This window comes from Dipodomys spectabilis, unplaced genomic scaffold, assembly GCF_019054845.1.
Source record: "Dipodomys spectabilis isolate Male_0828 unplaced genomic scaffold, ASM1905484v1 ptg000018l, whole genome shotgun sequence".
Classification (NCBI taxonomy): domain Eukaryota; kingdom Metazoa; phylum Chordata; class Mammalia; order Rodentia; family Heteromyidae; genus Dipodomys; species Dipodomys spectabilis.
Genome location: NW_024870695.1, coordinates 22,854,525 through 22,874,137, shown reverse-complemented (window position 1 = coordinate 22,874,137; position 19,613 = coordinate 22,854,525). Strand labels below are relative to the sequence as shown.

At 51.5% G+C, this 19,613-nt stretch overlaps 1 protein-coding gene across 3 annotated transcripts in view; it reads right to left on the bottom strand.

The window, feature by feature from the left end:
- The window catches only part of Sdk2 (sidekick cell adhesion molecule 2), a 230,419-nt gene that overhangs the window by 1,556 nt on the left and 209,250 nt on the right, over window positions 1-19,613 (bottom strand). For 2 of the 3 annotated variants that reach the window (XM_042674176.1, XM_042674174.1), the window contains 6 exons: window positions 18,845-19,006; window positions 17,165-17,290; window positions 10,869-11,033; window positions 10,020-10,160; window positions 9,627-9,765; window positions 7,543-7,669 (listed from right to left, as the gene is read on the bottom strand). In XM_042674176.1, coding sequence (XP_042530110.1) covers window positions 7,543-7,669; window positions 9,627-9,765; window positions 10,020-10,160; window positions 10,869-11,033; window positions 17,165-17,290; window positions 18,845-19,006 — 860 coding nt within the window. The remainder of the gene's footprint in view (window positions 1-7,542; window positions 7,670-9,626; window positions 9,766-10,019; window positions 10,161-10,868; window positions 11,034-17,164; window positions 17,291-18,844; window positions 19,007-19,613) is intronic. The other variant, XM_042674175.1, reaches the window with a different exon arrangement.

The following is a 19,613-nucleotide window of genomic DNA, read 5'->3' as shown; positions in this document are numbered from 1 at the left end:
GCGCTCTACCACTTGAGCCACAGCGCCACTTCCAGCTTTTTTTTTTTTTTTGCTTATGTGGTACTGAGCAATTGAACCCAGGGCCTCAGGCATGCAAGGCAAGCGACCTTCCCAGCCCAGAGCTCTGAATTTTTATGCCATCATGACTTTGAAGTTTTCTTCTTAAATGCAAAATATTCATTCTGTGTGTGTGTGTGTGTGTGTGTGTGTATGAATTGTGGGGCTTGAACTCAGGGTCTGGGGGCTGTCCCTGAGCTTTTTCGCTAAAGGTTAGCACTCTGTCACTTTGAGCCACAGTATCATTTTTCTAGCACTTTAGTAGTTAATTGAAATCTCATGGACTTTCCTGCTGGTACAGGCTTCAAATTGGGATCCTCAGATCTCAGCCTCCTGAGTAGCTAGGATTGCAGGCATGAACCACCAACATACCTGGCTAATGATAAATTAATCTCTTTTTGTTGTTGTTGTTGGTTGTAGGGCTTAAACTCAGGACCTGCGTGCTGTCTCTGAGCTCTTTTGGTCAAGGCTAGTACTCTACCACTTGAGCCACAGCACCACTCTGGCTTTTTGTTTATGTGGTACTGAGGAATCAAACCCAGAGCTTCATGCATGCTAGGCAAGCACTCTACTACTAAGCCACATTCCCAGCCCTCCCAGCAATCTTTTGAGAACCAATAAATAAGACAACAGATGGAACTCTCTGGAAGACAACAACACACAAAGAAAACAGCCCAGAGGACCTCATGGGCACTCCCAGGCACCAATGCTGGTGGCCAGAGCAATTACTACCTTACACCAACATAAGCCAAACATAAAACTAGTGGGTGGGATGGCCACAAGACCCAGTTAACCCAAGGTGGCTGCTTTATAGCTAAAGAAATTGAAGCAGTGGGGCTGGGAAGGTGGCTCAGTGGTAGAGTGCTTGCCTTGCCTGCATGAGACCCTGGGTTTGATTTCTCAGCACCACATAAGCAGAAAAAGCCAGAAGTGGCACTATGGCTCAAGTGATAGAGTGGTAACCTTGAACTGAAGAGCTGGGGGACAGTGCCCAGGCCCAGAGCTCAGGCCCCATGACCAGAAAAAAAAATTTGAAGCAGTGACCTGGGTCATAGGAAATAGAAGGCTTGTCCTCAGAACCCCCAAGTCCTCTGTGAAGCTAGACCCTTAGGTGGCATGAGTGACACACTTCCAGCAGGTGCTCTGCAGGACGGTGTGGGCTACTGACTTGTGTTTCTGTAATTGGCTTTCACACTCTGTGCTACGGCTACTATTGCAATGTAAGTACTGATGCTGTGTGGGTACTGATACCACCTGAGTACTGATATTGCATGATTATTGGTGCTGGGTAAGTGTTGATGGTAGGTGAATACTGACATTGGGTGAGTGCTGATGCCCAGTGAGTGCTGATGTAAGGTCCTGATACTGGGTAAATGCTGATGCTGGGTGGGTGCTAATGCTGGGTGAGTGCTGGTGCTGGGTGAATGCTAACGCTGGGTGAGTGCTGATGCTGGCTAAGTACTGGTGCTAGGTGAATGGTGATGCTGAGTGAGAGCTGGCATTGTGTGAGTACTGATGCCTGGTAAGTGCTGATGTGGGCTAAGTATTAACATTGTGTGAATGCTGATGCTGAGTGAGTACTGGTCCAGGCTGAGTGCTGATGCTGGGTGGGTACTAAAGCTGAGTGAGTGCTAATGAGAACCCAACTATAGAACGAGTGAGGGCTTTGCTCAAAGCACTGGCTTTACTTCGATCTGCCTGATTTCCCAAAGCTTTGCATTTCCAAAGTCTGTGCTTGCTCTTCACTCCCGTACTGGGCTATGAGATGGTCACAAGAGCCCCTTCTCAGGGGCTCCCACTGGGGATTAAGTACTCCATCTGCTGATTTATGTTCTCTGGCCCCGCCCTGCTTTCCCCAGCCCTCTGCAGCTCCCAGCAGACAGCTCCCCGGAAAGGCAGAGTCCATAACAGAACATACCCGGCCACCTTCCCTAGCACGCAAGGCAGTACAATAGGAGCCCCTTTCTTTGCAGCCAGCCCAGCTGCCCACCCAGGCCCAGGAGAACAAAAAAGAGTTGAAGGCTGGAGGGCTCCATATGCTGAGGCCAGGGTGTGTGTGTGTGTGTGTGTGTGTGTGTGTGTGTGTGTGTGTGTGTGTGTGTGTGTGTGTGTGTGTGTGTGTGTGTGTGTGTGTGTGTGTGTGTGTGTGTGTGTGTGTGTGTGTGTGTGTGTCTCCCTCCCCAGTGACCAGCGGGAAACTCCGAGGTAAGCTGCTGGACTGCAGGTCTCCCAACCTGGTCAGCAGCTGTAAGAGTTGCCAGACATCTCCTGGTGTTAGAATTTCAGCCCCTCCAGGCCCCAGCATGGGGCGAGAGATGGCCAGTGGGGTAAGTTGAGCCCATTCTCCTTTGGGCCCTCAGACTCAGTCTCCTGCTCTATGCAATGGGTAGAACAGTAGGTCTGCCTGTCACCATCAGGTAAACCAGCGCAGAAGAGGACATGGTGAAAGGTATTATTGGAGGGCAAGTGGGGGAGCGGCGCTGGGGTGAGAGGCCTCCGTGCTCCCCTGAGGGAGCAGAAGGGCTCAGGAGGCTGACTCAGGGTCCAGGCCTCTGGAAGACTAAAGCAGGTCTGATGTGGGGACAGAGTGGGCTTCTTCTGAGTCAGATCCCAAACTTTTCATCTGAATCACTTCTTCCCAGTGGCTGCTGCCTGCTGGGCGCCCACGGGGTGTCCCCCCCCCCCCCCCTGACTGAGAGGCAGAGCGGAAGCTGAGGTTGGGCTCCCTCCTCCAAGGCGGGGCGGGGCGGGGTGGGGGGCTGCCTCAGCTAGCGGCGGTCTGGCCTCTACTCCCTGAACATCTGTTTCTTTTCGAGGTGGGGGTGGGGTGAGAAAGAGACAGGAGGGGGAAGCAGGGGCTCCTCTTGCAGCCTTCCCCCTCCTCCCTGCCCCCCCCATAATTGAATGCAGCTTCCCAGGAGCAGGCCTAGCACAAAGGGGGCTTTCAGAGGCTGCCCTGCCAAGCCATCGGGCGGGTGACCGCCTCAGTTCCCCCCAACTCTTAACAGCTCCTCAAAGGCACTCAGTCAGCAATGCTGGGAGCTGGAGCCAGGACTCTGGTCCTAGGGAGGGTGTGGGGAGGGGGTCAGTGCGAGAGAGGACCCTGGAGACAAGAGGGAAACAAAAAGGGGAGAACAAAGCCAGCCACCCCTCCACCCCGGTCTGAAGCAGACGTATCAGCAAGGGAGCGGGAGGCCTGGGGATGGGGTAGAGCTGGGGGGGAAGGCGGGTCTTTATTCGTTGAATTTCAGAAGGCTGGGAGGAAGATAATGACCAGAACACAGGGAAACCACCTGGAGTGGCTCTCCTCTCATCTGTGGTTCCTATGCAGTCTCCTGGTACACAGCTCTAGCCCTGCCCCTTGGAGGCCCTAACCTGAGCCTGCTTGCCATCTCAGGCCTCGGCTACAGCTCTGGGGGTTAGAGTTGGATGGAGTGACAGCTACAGGTCTCCTGGGTATTTTTGCCAGGGCTCTGGGCTCTTGGTGCTGATACAGTTATAACTCTTCCAAAAATGTCCCTTGAAAAACAACAGTTCAAAGCCAATTCAAAGATGGCTCATGCCTGTAATCCTAACTACTCAGGAGGCTGAGATCTAGAGGAGCACTATTTGAGGCCAAGTAAGACAGAAAAGTTCACCAGACTGGTAGAGTACCAGCAGAGCCAGCAAGATTAGCCAGTGTGAGGCCCTCAGTTCAAGTCTAGTACTGCCAAAAAAAAAAAAAAAAAAAGTACACAGAATTTATGTACAAAAGAGAAAAAAATATATAGGATGTGATTTGACCTGGAGGTTTTCATTTTACTTTTTACATACAAAATGAGTTTGAAGAAGTCAAGAACTAGATGTCAGGATTAGAAGGTGTGTATACCATGGCTTGACTTTTCTTTTTCTCACTGAGATTTATTTGTGTGCTAAAGATACATAGTTTTCTACTAAACTGGGGCTGTTATTTTGAAAACGGAGTTGGCACGTAGCCATCCTGCAATTTTGGAAGTTGCACCCAACAAGCTACAGGCTCTGTAAATCTCATCTTGGGGTATGCCTTCCCTCTGCCCAGAGCCCCCCTTTCCTGATTCCCTAGAGGCTGGCTCTGGACTCCCTCCCCCCCATCTTCTTCCCCTCAGTCTTACTCTGGCCTCTCTCCCATCATGTCAGTGTGCTTGTTTAGAAGTCACACTGACTTTCTGTTTATGGCTGTGTCACAGGAAGGCACTGGGCAGATTTCCGCCAGGGTTAGAGAGTGAGCTTTGGGTGGTCTGGCTCAAAGTATAAACCAGGAAGTGTATGCAGACGTGCATTCAGCGGAGTGGGGGTGGGGTGACGGGGCAGGGCTCAACAAGATGCATAGTGACTTTCCAGACGTGACAACATTGTGACTATGTCCTGACAGTCACAGCCTCGGCATGCCACACTCAACATTGACTTGTGACTGAGAGCACGCTGCCAGAGGGTGCTTATTCATGTGTGCACTGTAGGGGGCGGGGGGGGGGGTGGAAGGGGAGGAGCACTGTCCCCTCCATCCCATCCCTGAGGAGCTACTGGAAAGCAGGGTCGTGTCTCTGTCACTTCCAGGAAGTGACAGGCAGAGGTGGCCTGGCACGTGTGAGGCCTGGGGTCCATGCCCACACACACCACAAAAGAAAGAGGAAAGGAGGGCTGGGAAGATGGCTCACTGGTAGAGTGCCTATATGCATGAAGCCCTGGGTTCAATTCCTCAGTACACATCAACAGAAAAAGCTGGAAGTGACACTGTGGCTCAAGTGGTAGAGCACTAGCCTTGAGCTAGTGGGACAACACCCAGGCCCAGAGTTCAAGCCCCACAACTGACCAAAAAAAAAAAAAAAAGATACTGGCGGTTTAACAATGGATGTGAAAATTAGAGCCTTTGTGAAAATCAGAGCCAATTCACCTAGCCTATCCCTCACCTTTCAAAACCATCCCCAACTCCACAAGCTGGCCTATGGAATCTGGACCAGGCCAACTGCCCCCCAAAAAAGAATCAAGACTGCTGACAACTGCCTTCTAGAGTCCCAGAGCAGTACTCCCTGGGAGTACTGTTTTTCTAAGTTGCTATGGAAACGGTACAAGTGATGAGCTTGGATCAACTCAGACCAAGGGCAGTGTGGAGGATTCTCAAGCTCTCTCTGTCCACTCTGGGTCATGGGGCAACTTCTGAAGTCAGGTGTTCTGGAGCCCAGGGTCTTTCTTTAAGGCTGGAACAATGAAGGATGGCCTCATAGTCCTGGGACAAGTCTGTATCCTTGGGAGACCCCTCTAGATTCATGCAGGATGATGACACAAAGCCTTGAGATTTGGGGCATTACCTCGTACCTTGGGAAGACTTACTCCCTAAACATCAATGCTCAGCCAGAGTGGGCAGAATAATGCACTCCACAGAAGAGCAGAGGCTTCACAACAGAGTAATGCAGGAAGCTCTCCTGCTGGGGGCCTCTAAGCACAGACAGAGAAGTGTAGCTCACACATGTCCATGGGCAAAGAGCGTTTCTTTATCTTTTTCTGTTGCTGCCTTGAATGTCCAGAATCTAAATGCTAGCTGTCATCTCTTAGAGAAGGAAGGAAGGAAGAAAGAGAGAAAGAGAAAAAGAGAGAGAGAGGGAGGAAGGGAGGAGAAGAAAGAAAAGAAAAAAAGAAAAGAAGGAAGGAAGAAGAGAAGGAAGGAAGAAAGGAAGGAAGAAGGAAAGAAGGAAGGTCTTTCAGGGGAGAGACCCAGGCCTCTATAGACCTTCTTGTAAGCCCCCCAAATCTATGTATCTACACAGTTCAGTATTTACAAAAAGACGCCATGATCTAAATCATACCGGTTCAGAGTTTGGTCCCCCATATTAAGTCCCCAGGCTAAGCTAGGCTCTGTCCCTGCCAGCTGGGAGCTGGGAGTCAGGTGGGGTTCTTGGCTGTGCCAACCTCACCCATAACCCTGGAGCTGAAGGAAACAGCCGCGGGCCCACCACCGGATCCCCAGCTTCCTGGCCTTCCTACCCACGCACAGTCCCACTCCCCCTTGCTCTCTCCTAGGACCTGGCACAAGGGTCCCGGGTGTAGGACACAGTGGCTGTCAGAAGCCTTTTCTTAGGCAACTACCGGGCTTGGCCCAGACAGAGGGGGCTGGAGTGGGAGGCTACGCATTGTGTTACTGGAATGTTCTCAGCTCCTCCCACATGGCCTGGGACAGTGTCCCCATCTGACCTACCTAATGGCAATTCTGATGCTCTGTCTTCCAGGGCTTGGACCCCTCAACCTAAAAGCCCATGCTTTTGGAATGGTTGTGCCTGGCCAGGCTCTTGCGTACCTGTGATCCGCTTATCCTCCTACCAGCCCCACCAGAGCAGCCTGGCTGCTCTACACATGGAGAAACTGAGTCTGGAAGACATTACTCAACACACCCACACATCCCAGCTCAGAGGCAGCAGAGTCAGGAGCCAAGCTTGGGCCCCAAACTCAAAGCAGAATGCCTAGCTGGTCTATACAGCGTCCCATTCTCAGGGGTTTGGGCACCATGTCTGTGGGGACAGGGCTCCATGAAGTCTGGGAACCATGCATGGGGGCAGGGCTGTCCCATGTGCTGAGGCCTCTGTCATTAGTGAACTCTGAGCTGGACTGGGAGGTGGCAGCTGGCCCATAAACGACTTCTGGATAGGTGGTTGGAGCCACTTTTTTTGTTGTTGTTGTTGGTCGTGGGGCTTGAACTCTGGGCCTGGGTGCTGTCCCTCAGCTCTTCAGCTCAAGGCGAGCGCTCTACCACTTGAGCTACAGTGCCACTTCCGGTTTTCTGGTGGTTTATTGGAGATAGGAGTCTCACGGTCTCTCCTGCCCAGGCTGGCTTTGAACTGCGATCCTCAGATCTCAGCCTCCTGAGTAGCTAGGATTACAGGCATGAGCCACCAGCGCCCGGCGGAGCCACTTTTTTTTTGTTTTTGTTTTTGCTGGTCTTGGGCCTTGAACTCAGGGCCTGGGTTCCGAGCCTCTCTATGCTCAAGGCAAGAGCACTACCACTTGAGCCACAGTGCCACTTTTGGCTTTTTCTGTGTATGTGGTACTGAGGAATGGAACCCAGGGCTTCATGCATGCTAGGCAAGCACTCTACCACTAAGCTACATTCCCAGCTCCCTGCTTAGTGTTTATAGCCCTAGGAAAGGAAGGAAGGAAGGAAGGAAAGAAGGAAGGAAGGAAGGAAGGAAAGAAGGAAGGAAGGAAGGAGGGAGGGAGGGAGAGAGGGAGGAAAGGAAAGGAGGAAGAATAGAAGGAAGGAAAAGGGAAGGGAAAGAGGAATGAAGGCAGGAGGAAAGAGTGAAAGAAGAAAGGAAGGAAGGGAAGAAGGAAGAAAAGAACTAGGGAAGGGAAGGAAAGGGACGTAAGGGAAGAAGGTAGGAAGAAGGAAGGTCTTATGGTGAGCTGGGTTGCAGGTGGTCTTTCCTTTGGCCTCTGGGTGGGGGCTGCTCCCTGGGGCTCCCGCCCTTCGCCTCTCACCTGGGAGTCAGAGATTTCCGAGGGCTTCTCGGTGAGGCTGCTGCTCTCTGCGGGGATGAGGTCGTTGTACTTGGTGACGTCCTCATCTGAGTAGTGGAGGCTGCCAGGGCTGGGCCTGGGAGGGGACCTGGGGAGAGTTGGGGAGCAGTGGGGGATCACACGGGCTTGGAGGAGCATGGGCTACCAGCCCCCTATCCTAGCGCCTCCTCCCTCCTGTGCCTGTGACTTCGCTCCATAGTTGTGGGCCTTGGAGAGAGGGGCCTGGAAGAGGAGGATAAAAATGAGGTACCATGCTAATGCCACCTTGGCACCATGCAGCTCACGCAGCAGTGTGTGTGTGCGTGTGTGTGTGCACGCAGATGTGCATGCGTGTATGTGTGTGTGCACACATGCACATATGCATATACATGGGCATTATCATTGCAGCCAGGTTCAAGCTCTTGGAACCTAGGGCTGGTTTGGGGCCAAGCCACGTATCCCAAAGGGCACAGGGGCAGGCATGGGCTTCAGTGTGTTACACTGTGGGCAAGGGCGGCAGGGAGGGGCAGGTGAGGTCATGGGTGAAATGCCCCCTTGTTCCATGTGGCAGAGTCCAGGAGCCAGCCTGGCGGAGCTGTGGTGGCCACGCTGGGCCCGGCTGGTTTGGTCACCACAGCCTCAAACAGCTCTTTCTCTGAAAGGCTGGATCTGGCACAGGATAAGAGCCTGTGCACCCCGCCCCCTCCCCTTTGCCCCCTCCTATGAGCACGCATGGCTTCTTCCCTCCAAGAGACACAGAGAAGCTTTGTGAGCGCCCCAGAGATCCCCCCCGCCCCTCCCGCCCCTGCTACCTCCATCGAGCTGAGAATGTCAATAGGGGCCAGGCTGAAGTCCGCTGACTGTAGTTCTCAACCTCCCTAGCCTATGTTGGGGAGGGGGGTGTAGGCAGGTGGGTCCCAGCAGTGACCCCTGCCCTTGAAAATGGGTAGCCTGGTGGCTACAGGGGAAAAATACAACCACCTAGGGGTCAGAAGAAACAGAAGCTGGGCATGAAACACAGCTCCTGCTTTTCCCTGCTCACTGCTTTCAGGGGCCAGATGGTGGCCAGAGATTCTGATCTAATGTAAGGACAGAGGAGTGGTCTACAGCAGGAATGGGGGAGCCCCTGGCACCTCTCATTGGTATGTCTTGTGTCTTGTCTCAGAGCCTCACTGTGCCCAGCTTATTTGGGGGGGCATGTATTTATCTACAAACTCTTCTCATCCCTGGAGCACCTTAGGTCCCTACTTCCCCTCCCTCCCCCCAACCCCAACACATAGTGGGGTTTGAACTCAGGGCCCTATACTCCTCCTCCTCCCCCTTCCCCTCCCCCTCCTCCCCCTCCTTCTCCATCTTCTTTTTTTTTTGTCGGTCGTGGGGCCTGAATTCTGGGCCTGAGCGCTGTCCCTCAGCTCTTCAGTTCAAGGCGAGCGCTCTATCACTAGAGCTACAGCACCACTTCCAGCTTTTTCTGCTTACGTGGTGCTGAGGAATCGAACCCAGGGCCTCATGTATACAAGGCAAGCACTGAGCCACCTTCCCAGCCCCCTGTACTCTTCTGGCTTGACTTTTTCTCTTGTGGCTGGCTGGTGCTTTACCACTTGAGCCACACTTCCATTTCTAGCTTTTTGTTCATTCATTGGAGATAAAAATCTCATGGACTTTCTTGCCTGGGCTGACTTTGAACCTTGATCCTTAGATGGCAGCCTCTTGAGTAGTTAGGATGATAGGTGTGACCACTAGCTTTGGGCACAACAGCTTAAGGTTGACTTGTCACATTTTGCAAGTTGTTTGCATTCTTCTGCCATTCCAGGAACCTTTAGTACCCAATTCCTTGAGAATTTCTAGTGAGCCTGGGCTGTGATCCATCCTGTCTCATCTGGCAGGAGCCCTATAAGCCCTCCAGTGCTCTGCCTGGGTCTTGCTGATGGCTCCCAGCCCCAGCATTTGGATGCTGTTTCTCAAGAAAGGGAAGGCCAGGTGGGCCCGGCCTGCTCTGTGATCCTCCCCAGCCAGCACTCACTGTAGGCCTCTGTGCTCCTTCCCTCCTCCTGAAGGCCACTAACCTGGTGTACAGGCCATTCTTTCTGCAGAAGGAGTTCTTGACCGACAGCCTCCTGTTGTTGAGTTCCAAGGCAGGAAAACTGCTTTCGTCCAAGCTCAGCATCTCCCCGTGGCCTAGGGCTCCCGATTTGACATTGCCTGCTGGGGGGAAGAGGTGGGGGTTTAATGCCTTGAAGACCACGTGACCTCCCCTACCTGGCTGGGCTACCCCCTCTCCCTCTACTTAAAGATGAGACCCCAAAAAGAGTCAGAGACCATGCTGAAACTCCAAGTTGCCCACTGGAGTAGCTACATTCATTTGCCGGGAGAGAGACCTGCCCACCCCTGCTCCAGCCGAAAGGGAGACCCTGATAGCCCAGTCCACCGCCAGCTGGTTCTGGTGCTGGCTTACTCACCCGAGTCTGTCTTCTTGGCATACTTCTTGCTCTGGCCTCGGATGATGAGCACAAAGACCAGAAGCAGGATGAAGATGAGGCCCACCAGGGCAATGACTACCAGGAACCACCACTCCTCATAGAAAGGGTTGGCTTTTTGGGCTGGAACATGGGTGTGGATGTCAGGTACGCTGCTCAGGATTTCCTCCCTCCAAATCTCCCACCCCAATGGATGTGTGAGTCTTCTGGGTAGGCTCAGAGGTCTGTGACCTCTGAAGGAGGCAGAACCCATGACAGGTTTGGAATGCTAGTTCTGATTGTTGGCAGAAGACTTCCTGGGCCAAGAGAGGTTCTGAAGTTGCTCTGAACTCATTAGGAGAGCATGCTGGGATTGATTTGTGATGTCTTCCAGGGCCATAGGCATGATAGCAACTTTCCCTTTTTTCCCTCTTGCCTCAGGACAAAAGCTTTGCTAGGCCCAAATGTGCTGAGTCCTGGGCGTGTGTGTGTGTGTGTTGGTGGTGGCAGTTTCCTTGGCAACACAGTTAATAACCTGGCACTCTTGAATTTCTTGGGTCATGAGCTCATGAAAGCTATTGTCTTGGGCCCATGGTTCTTTCCCTACACACAGGCCTTCTGAAATCCTGGAAAGGGAAGTTTGAAGTTCCAACGCCCGGAGCTGCCCTGGGGATGAGGGGATGTAGGCTCTCGGCCCTGAGTTCAGAACTTGGGGAACTGAGCAGCAGGATATTTTGGTGGTTACCCTGATGAGTCTGTTTCCTGGTGTCTCTCCTCCTCTCCCACTACCCGGTATGTCACCAGGCTCTTCTGTGGGATTCCCCCCAACTCCTCACCCCATAGCACCAGTACCTGGCACAGACTGGGAGGGACTGCTGGGGGTGCCGAAGCCATAGTCGTTGACAGCAATGACCCGGAAGTCGTAGCTCACGCCAGGTTTCAGGATGTCCATGCTAAAGGTGTAAGAGCTCACCTCCTTGGGGATATCCTTGATCAAAATGTCCCAGAGCCCCTCATCTGTAAGAGCCGAGAGGGGAGGGGGCTCAAATCTCACCCCTCTTTGATTCTGTGTTCCTGTCTGGTCTCCCAGCTCAACAATATGGCTGACTGGGGATTGAACTCAGGGCCATCAGTTTCTAGGCAAGTGCACTATCATTTGAACTATACCACTAGATTGGGGAGGGTGGGGAGGTGGGGGGGGGAGATTTTTATTGTTTTTTTTTTTTTTGGTCCAGTCATGGGGCCTGAACTCTGGGCCTGAGCACTGTCCCTCAGCTCTTCAGCTCAAGGCTAGTGCCCTACCACTTGGGCCACAACGCCACTTCCAGCTTTTTTCTTTTTGCTTACGTGGTGCTGAGGAATCGAACCCAGGACCTCAGGCATGCAAGGCAAGCACTCTACCACTGAGCCAACTTCCCAGCCCCTGTTTTGTTATTTTTATCAGTCCTAGGGTTTGAACTCTGGGTCTGGGCACTGTTCCTGAGCTTTTTTTGTTCAAAGTTAGCACTCAACCACTTGAGCTACTGCTCTACTTTGGGTTTTTTAATGATTAGTAGGAAATAAAAGTCTCACTACCTTTCTTGCCTGGGCTGGCTTTGAATCATGACCCTCAGATCTCAGCCTCCTGAGTAGCTAGGATTACTGGTGTGCACCACTGGTGCTGGACTCAGCGGGAAGACTTTTATTGTGTATTAGTAGTACAAGGGGTTTTTATTGTGACATCTCCATGCATGCACATAAAATACCCCTGTTTAAACTCACACCCCCGTCACTCTCCCTTACCCCCTCTGCCTTCCTTCTGAACACAATCTCAACAGTGTTCATTGTTCTATTTGCATGTTCACCCTCATCCTCATTCTCTATCGCCCCTTTCGCCAACACCCTGCCCCAACAGAGCCTGTTATACTTTCCTGTCAATTTTTAGGATATGTTAATTGTACAAAGAGGTTGCCTAATGGTATTTCACACATGCATATATTACATTTTAGTCTTATTAAACCCTTTTAAAAAATCCCAGGAGGGGCAATTTTTTTTTTAAAGATACCTTTTAGAGTGTATCATTCTTTTCTAGTAAAGCATCTTTATAACATTAAAATGTATATGCTATGAAGAAAATACTGTAACAGCCAACTTGATACAAGTTGGAGGCTCCCAGTTGGAAAATCTAAAACTCAATCCGAGACTTTGGAGGTTCTTATGTACCATGAATCTGTTTCATACACAAAATTATTAAAAATTGTATAAAATTGTGGCCAGGCAATGCAAGATGTCTACGAGACATCAGTGGATTTCATGATTAGACTCTCATGACATCCCTAAGACAGCTCATTGTATGGATGTAAGTATGCCCAAGTCGGAAACATTCAAAGTCGGAAACACTTCTGGTCCTAGGCATTCAGATGAGGGACAATCAATCTATTCAACCACCCAGAAAAAGAGACCCAACATTTTAGCCCTTGAATGGTCTGAATTCTAAATTTTCTCTTTTCTGTGTCATTAAAAAATAGTTGGAGGAGCCGGGCGCTGGTGGCTCACACCTGTAATCCTAGCTACGCAGGAGGCTGAGATCTGAGGATCCCGGTTCAAAGCTAGCCCGGGCAGGAGAGACTGTGAGACTCCTATCTCCAATAAACCACCAGAAAACCGGAAGTGGCGCTGTAGCTCAAGTGGTAGAGCGCTCGCCTTGAGCTGAAGAGCTGAGGGACAGCGCCCAGGCCCAGAGTTCAGGCCCCATGACCGGACCAAAAAAAAAAATAAATAAATAAATAATAGTTGGAGCTGGGTGCTGGTGCTCATGACTGTAATCCTAGCTACTCAGGAGACTGAGATTTGAGGATTGCAGTTCAAAGCAATCTCCTGAGTAGCTAGGATTACCGGTCTGAGCCACCAGCATCCAGCTGAGACTCAAGTTTTTGATTCTCACGTGGCAAGCACATAGGAGATTACTACCACATGTGGCTTATTTGCTATTTTTTTGCTTAGGCAAGCCTTGAACTACAATTGCCTTGATCTGCCTCTTGAGTAGCCAGGATTAGACGCATGAGTCATCATGCCTGGCCTCTAGCATTGTTTCTGAATTGAGGATGAGTGTGTTGCTTGATCTGCTGAAGGCTGCCTGCTCCCTCCAGTGTAGACCTGGCCGCATGAAGGCCATGAGGGCTGTGTCCGTGTTCAGACAAGCTTCCATCTCCACTGTGGGTATTTGGAGCATTTGCCATGTTCCCAGTGTCTTGTTGCTAGTTACCTTCCCTTTTCTCTCTCTCATTTTCTTCCTGCTAAGCTATGAAATCCTCAAGGGCAAAAATCATGCCTAGTTTGTCTCTGTATAAATTATCACCTAGCACAAGCACCTTCTAAGTGTGTGCTGAATTAATGGAGATTTCCCTTGCCTTTTCCCACCCTCCCTTCCATCCTTTCCCTTTTAACTTCTTCCTTCTCTCCCTGCTTTCCTCCATCCCTCCTCCTTCCATCCCTCCCTCTTTCCATCTTTTTCTTTTCTCTATTTCTTTTTCTTTTCAAAATTATTGTTATTGGGGCTGGGAAGGTGGCTCAGTGGTAGAGCGCTTGCCTTGTATGCCTGAGGCCCTGGGTTTGATTCCTCAGCACCACATAAGCAAAAAGAAAAAATTCGGAAGTGGCGCTGTGGCTCAAGTGGTAGAGCGCTAGCCTTGAGCTGAAATGCTGAGGGACAGAGCCCAGGCCCAGAGTTCAGGCCTCATGACTGGATTTAAAAAAATAAAATAAAAAAATAAAATTATTGTTATTATTATTATTGAGGTTAGTGTCTTATTATTGTAGCCCAGGCTGGCCTTGAACTCTCAATCTTCCTGCCTCAGCTTGCTGAGTGCTGGGATCACAAGTGTGGCCCTGTGTTTTGTTCTGTTTTGTTTTTTTCTCTGCTGATCCTGAGGCTTGAACTCAGGTCCTGGGCACTGTCTCTGAGCTTCTTTTGCTCAAGCCACTCTATCACTTAAGCCACAGTACTACTTTCAGCTTTTGGTGGTTAATTGGAGTTAAGAGTCTCACGGACTTTCCTGCCTGGGCTAGCTTCAAACCGTGATACTCAGATCTCAGTCTCCTGAGTAGCTAGGATTACAGGTGCTCAGGGATTTTATTTTTAAGTATTAGGTGTCCAGTTTCACTGCATTGACGTGTAAGCATCAGGGCCTGAGTCCACTTGCTGTGTGACTGAGATCTCCATCACTGTGAAGGAACTGTCCCAATAGGGACAATACCAATGGCAGGCCGACAGCTGGCACTGACCCCGGGGTCACTCCTCTGCCTGTGGGTTACCTCCAAGCCCTTAGGGATGGCAGAAGGGAGGGACTGTTGTCTCCATTTTACACCAAGAAAATCAAGGCATCCCAACGTCACACAAAGCTCATATTTCTGACCAGAGACATTCAAGTCTTGGCTTTGAATTTCCCTGGGGTGCCTAGGGCAGAGCTGTGTGACACTGGCAGTTAACCAGTGCTCCATGCCACCTGTGGCTTGTGGAAGTTCCCACTGACGTCTTCCAAAGCTGAGGCCTCCTGCCTGCCCCCTCTCCCTCCCCAACTCGTTGTGTTCTATGCAGAGACAAAAGGTGGGGCCATGGCAACGAGGCCAGAACAGAAGCTGTTGGAATGTCCTAGGGCCTTGGCCTCCAGCCCTGGGAGTCAGCTGATGTGCAGGACTGGCTTCACAGGCCTATGAGTCCCAGGGTGAGTCCCTCATTGGCCCTACCTTGCCCTGTGGCTCTCTGGCTTCTAGAAAGTGCGCATTTAGCTGATCCTGTGTAGTGAGAAGCACAATTCAGGGTAGTGTATAACAAGAGCAATTTCATCCTCGGGAGGAAGCATGTGTCACTGGGCACTGGTGGCTCACACTTGGAATCCTAGCTGCTCAACTCAGGAGGCTGAGACCTGAGGATCACAGTTCCAAGCCAACCCAAACAGGAAACTCAGTGAGGACTCTTATCTCCAATTAACCACCTGAAAACCAGAAGTAGTGCTGTGGCTCAAAGTGGTAGAGGACTAGCCTTGAGCAAAAGCAGCTTAGGGACAGCCCAAGACTGGCAAAAAATAAAATAAAATAAAACCCCACAAAAAAAAAAAAAACATGAAAAGCATCTGTCAGCACAGAGAGAGACCCAAAAGAAGGGTCAGGGAGCACAGAAGGGAGAGGAAACATCCGCCCAGAACAGCAGCTGCCTCTCAACTGATTTAGGGGAAAGCCATAGCACTCCTCACTGCCTTCCTATACTTTCCAGTGTCTGGCACAGCTTGGTCCTGCCTCTGCTAGCTTGGTCCTTCTTCAATCAACTTGTGTAGACTGAGTCACAGCTCCCAAATTTGGAACAGCAAAGGCTCAGGCTAAGCCTCCCTGAGAGCCCTCCTAGATCAACAGGCTGGAGTCCAAGCCAGCATTCCAGTGCCTGTCACCAGGGTCAACCCGGGTGGAAAAGACAGGCCCAACCTGGTTGGGAAACGAATGTGATGCCTCCTGGCCAATGGGAAACGAACGTGATGGTCTCCTGGCCAATGGGAAACTAATTCAATGGTCTCCTAGCCAACTCAGCAGCTGGCACTGGAGGAGGGCCAGGGTGGGGCCCTCAGGAGCAGAGATTGGGCCCGGCCCGCCTGCAGCCCAGGACATGGTGGAAATCGAGCTGCTACACATATTAACTATTTGCAAGTGTGATTGTTAACCTAAGATGAAAGTCATGATGAGTGGCTTTACTAGTGGAACTAGTAAAGTCTGCTATTGAGGTAATGAGCATCTAGCCACTTGGGGTATTAACAAGATGTGTGTGAGAGTGTGTATGTGTGTGTATACTAGGGCTTGAACTCAGGGGCTTATGCTTTTACCTAGCTTTTATCACTCAAGACTGGCACTCTACTACTACTTGGTCCATACCTCCACTAATGGCTTTTTGTTGGTTAAATGGAGATGAGAATCTTATGCATTTGTCTGCCAGGCTTTTGAATAGAGGTCCTCGGATCTTAGTCTCTCCTGAGTAGCTAGGATTACAGACATGAGCCACCCAGAGCCCTGGCATGGGGCAGTAACAATTTGTCACTGAGATGTTTTAGTACACCTTCTCCTTAGAAGTATTAGTTTCTGACATGCTTGGCTCCTCCTCATGTTATGATTTGCTCCTGGGATTCAAGTAGCTGCGACTTGGCTTTTCTTTCTTCACTTTAATCAGCTAGCTCACAGATCCACAGAATACAAAGAAAAGCCTGTGGCTCCTGGCTGACTTTGGCACCTCTGATTAACTTGGAAACCTAGCAACGGAGGGAGCTGGAGCTTCTCTGGGTAAGTGGAGCCTCAGCCCAGGAAGCAGGTGTCAGGACAACAGTGAAACAGAAGCGGAGAGCTGAGCCCCCTGGTGTGGCTTATCAGTGTGGCTCATCTCCTGATGGCTTTGGAAGTTCTTGTGATTTGATTTCAGGCTTGACAGGAGAGGTTGGTACAAATTACAGGAGCTATGAGGAGAGGGGAGAGCTGAGAGGGTGCAGAAGATAAGAGATGCAGGAGGAGCTTGGCTCTCTAGTAATGTGGAGTATGTGGGATGGCTGTGCATGCACGCACGCGTGCGCACACAAACACACACTCACACACACACACACACACACACACTTGCCAGTTGTGGGGCCTGAACCCAGGGCCTGGATGCTGTCCCTGAGCTTTTTTTGCTCAAGGCTAGCACTCTACCACTTCGAGCCACAGCTCCATTTCCAGTTTTCTGGTGGACAGAGATCAGAGTCTCCTGGACCCTCCTGCCTCAGTTGGCTTTGAACTGCTGTCCTCAGATCTCAGCCTCTTGAGTAGCTAGATTACAGGTAGGAGCTACCAGCTCCCTGCAAGTCTCACCAATGCGAGCCAAACCCTTACTCTGCTGACTTCTTGAATAATCTTCCACCCAAGCTAGTTTGCATCTGGTGCTAGCAGCCATTCTCTCAAGAAGGGGGGGGGCACCCCTGGGAACTCCTTAATTGAGAGTCTAGCTCAGAGGAATCACCGGTCTCCTAGTCCCCCAACAGGGCTGCCTTTTTAGGTAGAGGCCTGACACAAGCCCATGTGCAGGGACAGGAAGGTGGCAGGAAGTGAGCTGTGGAGTCTTAGCTCACAGGTGGGAGGCAGCCCGGCCCTTGGAGACCCACCTGAAGGCCGGGCCTCTATGACGTAGCGGGTAATGGGTCCTTTGCCAGGGTCACCGCTGGCCCAGTGGATGGCGATGGCAGAACTGTACCTCACGATGATGGGCACTCCTGGTGGGCCCGGGGCACCTGCAAAACCATATCCAGTGGTAAGAGGCCTGCTGGAACCCAGAATGGCCACCCTGCCTGTCAATCTGGGGACTCTGGGTGACAGTTCCAACTCCAGCCAAAGAGTCTCCAGGACCCTTGTAAGCGTCAGGGCCTGGGGAGGGTGTTTGGGGCTTAGCCTACCAGGATGTGACTGTGGTCTCCTTGGGTCACCCCCACGCCCCAAATTCCAAAGTCCAGCGTAAGAGAGGGCCTAGAAGATGCTGGTAGGTCTCTGGAGCAATCATAGGACCTGGGGTTTAGCTCCAGCCAGAACTTATTACATGGGTGGCCTGGATCTGTTCAGGAAGCCCCTCTGAGCTCTCTCTGTTTGCCTATCTGTAAAATGTCTCGAGAAGTGAGACTTGAAGGCAGATCCATGGGGCAGAGAGAGACCATGGGTGGAGGGTTGGTTTGAGGGGGCCCCCCCAACATCATGTCCTTCCTAGCAGGTGGTGGTGACGTCAGCTCTAACTCTGTGTGTGTGTGTGTGTGTGTGTGTGTGTGTGTGTGTGTGTGTGTGTTGCTAGTCCTGGGGCTTGAACTCAAGGTCTAGATGCTGTTCCTGAGCGTTTGTGCTCAAGGCCAGTGCTCAATCTGCCTTTTGGGATTCACAGCTACATTTCAGGTTTTTTGGTTGTTAATTGGTGATAAAAATCTCACACGTTTTCCTGCCTGGGCTGGCTCTGAACTGCGATCCTCAGATCTCAGTCTCCTGAATAGCTAGGATGACAGACACGAGATACCAGTGCCTGGTCAGGAGGTGTATTTTTTGTTCTGTTTTGTTTTTTATTGTCATGGGGGTTGAACTCTGGGCCTGGGCATTGTCCCTGAGCTTTTCAGCTCAAGATGAGTGTTCTACCACTTGAGCCATAGCACCACTTCTGGTTTTTTGGTGGTTAACTGGAGATAAGAGTCTCACAGACTTTCCTGCCTGGGCTGGCTTTGAACCGTGATCCTCAGATTTCAGCCTCCTAAGTAGTTAGCATTATAGGCATGAGCCACCAGTACCCGGCCAGGAAGGGGTAGTTTAGGGGAAGTTTGAGGAGGATAAGCATTGTCTCAGAAGGGCAGGCAGAGTGCCTCAGACTTTTTGTTTGGGGTGATTGAGGCTAATGATCACTGGGGGGTCAGGAAGGTAAAGGAAGGGAGGAAGTGAAAAGCTAGGAGAGAGGAATAGGGTGGGTGGAAGATGAGCTCTGTGTACCCTACTTTGTGCCCAGGATCCAGCACAGCTCTGGGCATCAGGAGTGGGGAGGGCCTTCTAACTCCAGGTGGTTTTGGGGCTTGGTTGGTTGTGGGGCTTGAACTCTAGGCCTGGGTGTTGTCCCTGAGCTCTTCAGCTCAAGGCTAGCACTCTACCACTTGAGCCACAGCGCCACTTCCGGCCTTTTCTGTTTATATGGTACCGAGGAACTGAACTCAGGGCCTCATGCATGTGAGGCAAGCACTCTACCGCTGAGCCACCTTCCCAGCCCCTACCTCGGGATGTTGAAGAGCCTGGTGTGCTGAGGTAGCAGTTCCTCATGCCCCTACCTTCTCCTGGGCCGGTGGTGACGTTGGCTTCGATCTCAGGCCCGTAGGTGAAGGTCTTGGCCCGGATGCGGAACCTGTAGGTCATGCCCTCGGCCAGGTCCTTCACCTTCAGCCACAGCGGGCTGTTCCCCTTCACATCCACCGTCACGATCTTGCTGACCCCTGGGGGAGGGAGAAGTCCAGTGAGCAGGGGCTGCTGTGGCCTGCGGGAGCAGGCTCACAGAGGCTGTGGGGGGGCAGCAATGGTGGCCGGAAGCCCCCGTCAGGGCCCCCGCAACTTGAAGACCAGCTGAGATGTGATGCTGGCTGACACAGCAATGAGACCCAGGCTGTGTCCTAGACGCATTCCTGTGTTCTGCTTGGTCTGAGGCTAACGCGTTTGGAGGAGAGCTGGATTGCCCGTCCAACTCCTGATCAGCAGCCCCAGGGGCCTAGAAATTATTTAATATTTTGTCGTGGGACTGGGGTATGAACTCGGGGCCTGGGTGCTGTCCTTAGCTTTTTATTTTGCTCAAGGCAAGTCCTCTATGACTTGCACCACACCTCTACTCCTGGCTTTTTTTGCTGATTAACTGGAGATGAGAGTCTCATAGTCTTTTCTGCCTATGTTGGCTTCGAACCATGATCCTTAGACTCTGCCTCCTGAAATGGCTAGAATTCCAGGCGTGAGCCACCAGTTCAGATGACAGTGGGGGTCTGGAGGGATGATATGATCACCAGGGCTGCGGCTTCTTCATACTGTTACACAAACCCTTCTACTTGAGTCTTG